The following is a 758-nucleotide window of genomic DNA, read 5'->3' on the forward strand; positions in this document are numbered from 1 at the left end:
TATCTACTGTTCTGTGTGGAAGCAAGCTTTTTTGTATCTAGGGTCATGTTTGTGCTTTGTACAGTCAAGTTCTCCAATACTGCACTGGCACTTTCCATTGGCCTTGATTGATTGTGGTAACGCTATTCAACATTTTCATTCAACATTCAAAATTTTCTCTTTCACACACACGCAGCATACACGCAAAACACACACACACACACACACACACACGCCCCAACACACACACACACACACACACACACACACACTAATTAAGCTGGTGTAAATGCCTCTATGCAATTAATGGAAGTGAGACCAAGTAAAAAAAACAGCATTTTATTGCTGAATTTAGAACCATACACACAAATCAGCATACTCAGAACAGGACTGTCATTTGAGGTATCCATGTGAAAATGATCTGTGCCGTTAAATAACTGGAATTCAAGCAGTTAAACCTAATATGCTTTGCACTGATGACCAAGAATGCAATACGCTCGGTAATGTGATAGGAGGGCTGCTTCTCCAGGCACCAGGTGTCCATCTATCCCCTGGCCCCGAGTAATACACCCCCCCACGCACACACACCACACCACCCCAAACCCAAACGGCTGACCAGCTTAAACTGGGACTGGCTGGGATCCTCACAGGAGAATGGCTTTGGGATGGAAGGGGGGGGGGGGCTCAACTGTGATCATCCCCAGGGCCCAGTCATGACAGCAGGGTTCGTCGCACCTTCTCGTACGCCCCCAGGAAGATGAAGCCGCCCAGACTGATGG

At 47.2% G+C, this 758-nt stretch overlaps 1 protein-coding gene across 1 annotated transcript in view; it reads right to left on the reverse strand.

Moving 5' to 3' along the window:
• Positions 1 to 302: 302 nt before the first annotated feature.
• Positions 303 to 758, reverse strand: part of slc25a26 (solute carrier family 25 member 26) — a 47,874-nt gene continuing 47,418 nt past the window's right edge. Inside the window, exon 10 of the mRNA XM_048253930.1 lies at positions 303 to 758. This exon is cut by the window's right edge and continues 32 nt beyond it. Coding sequence (XP_048109887.1) covers positions 691 to 758 — 68 coding nt within the window. The 3' untranslated portion in view covers positions 303 to 690.

This window comes from Alosa alosa, chromosome 10 (genome assembly GCF_017589495.1).
Source record: "Alosa alosa isolate M-15738 ecotype Scorff River chromosome 10, AALO_Geno_1.1, whole genome shotgun sequence".
Lineage (NCBI taxonomy): Eukaryota > Metazoa > Chordata > Actinopteri > Clupeiformes > Clupeidae > Alosa > Alosa alosa.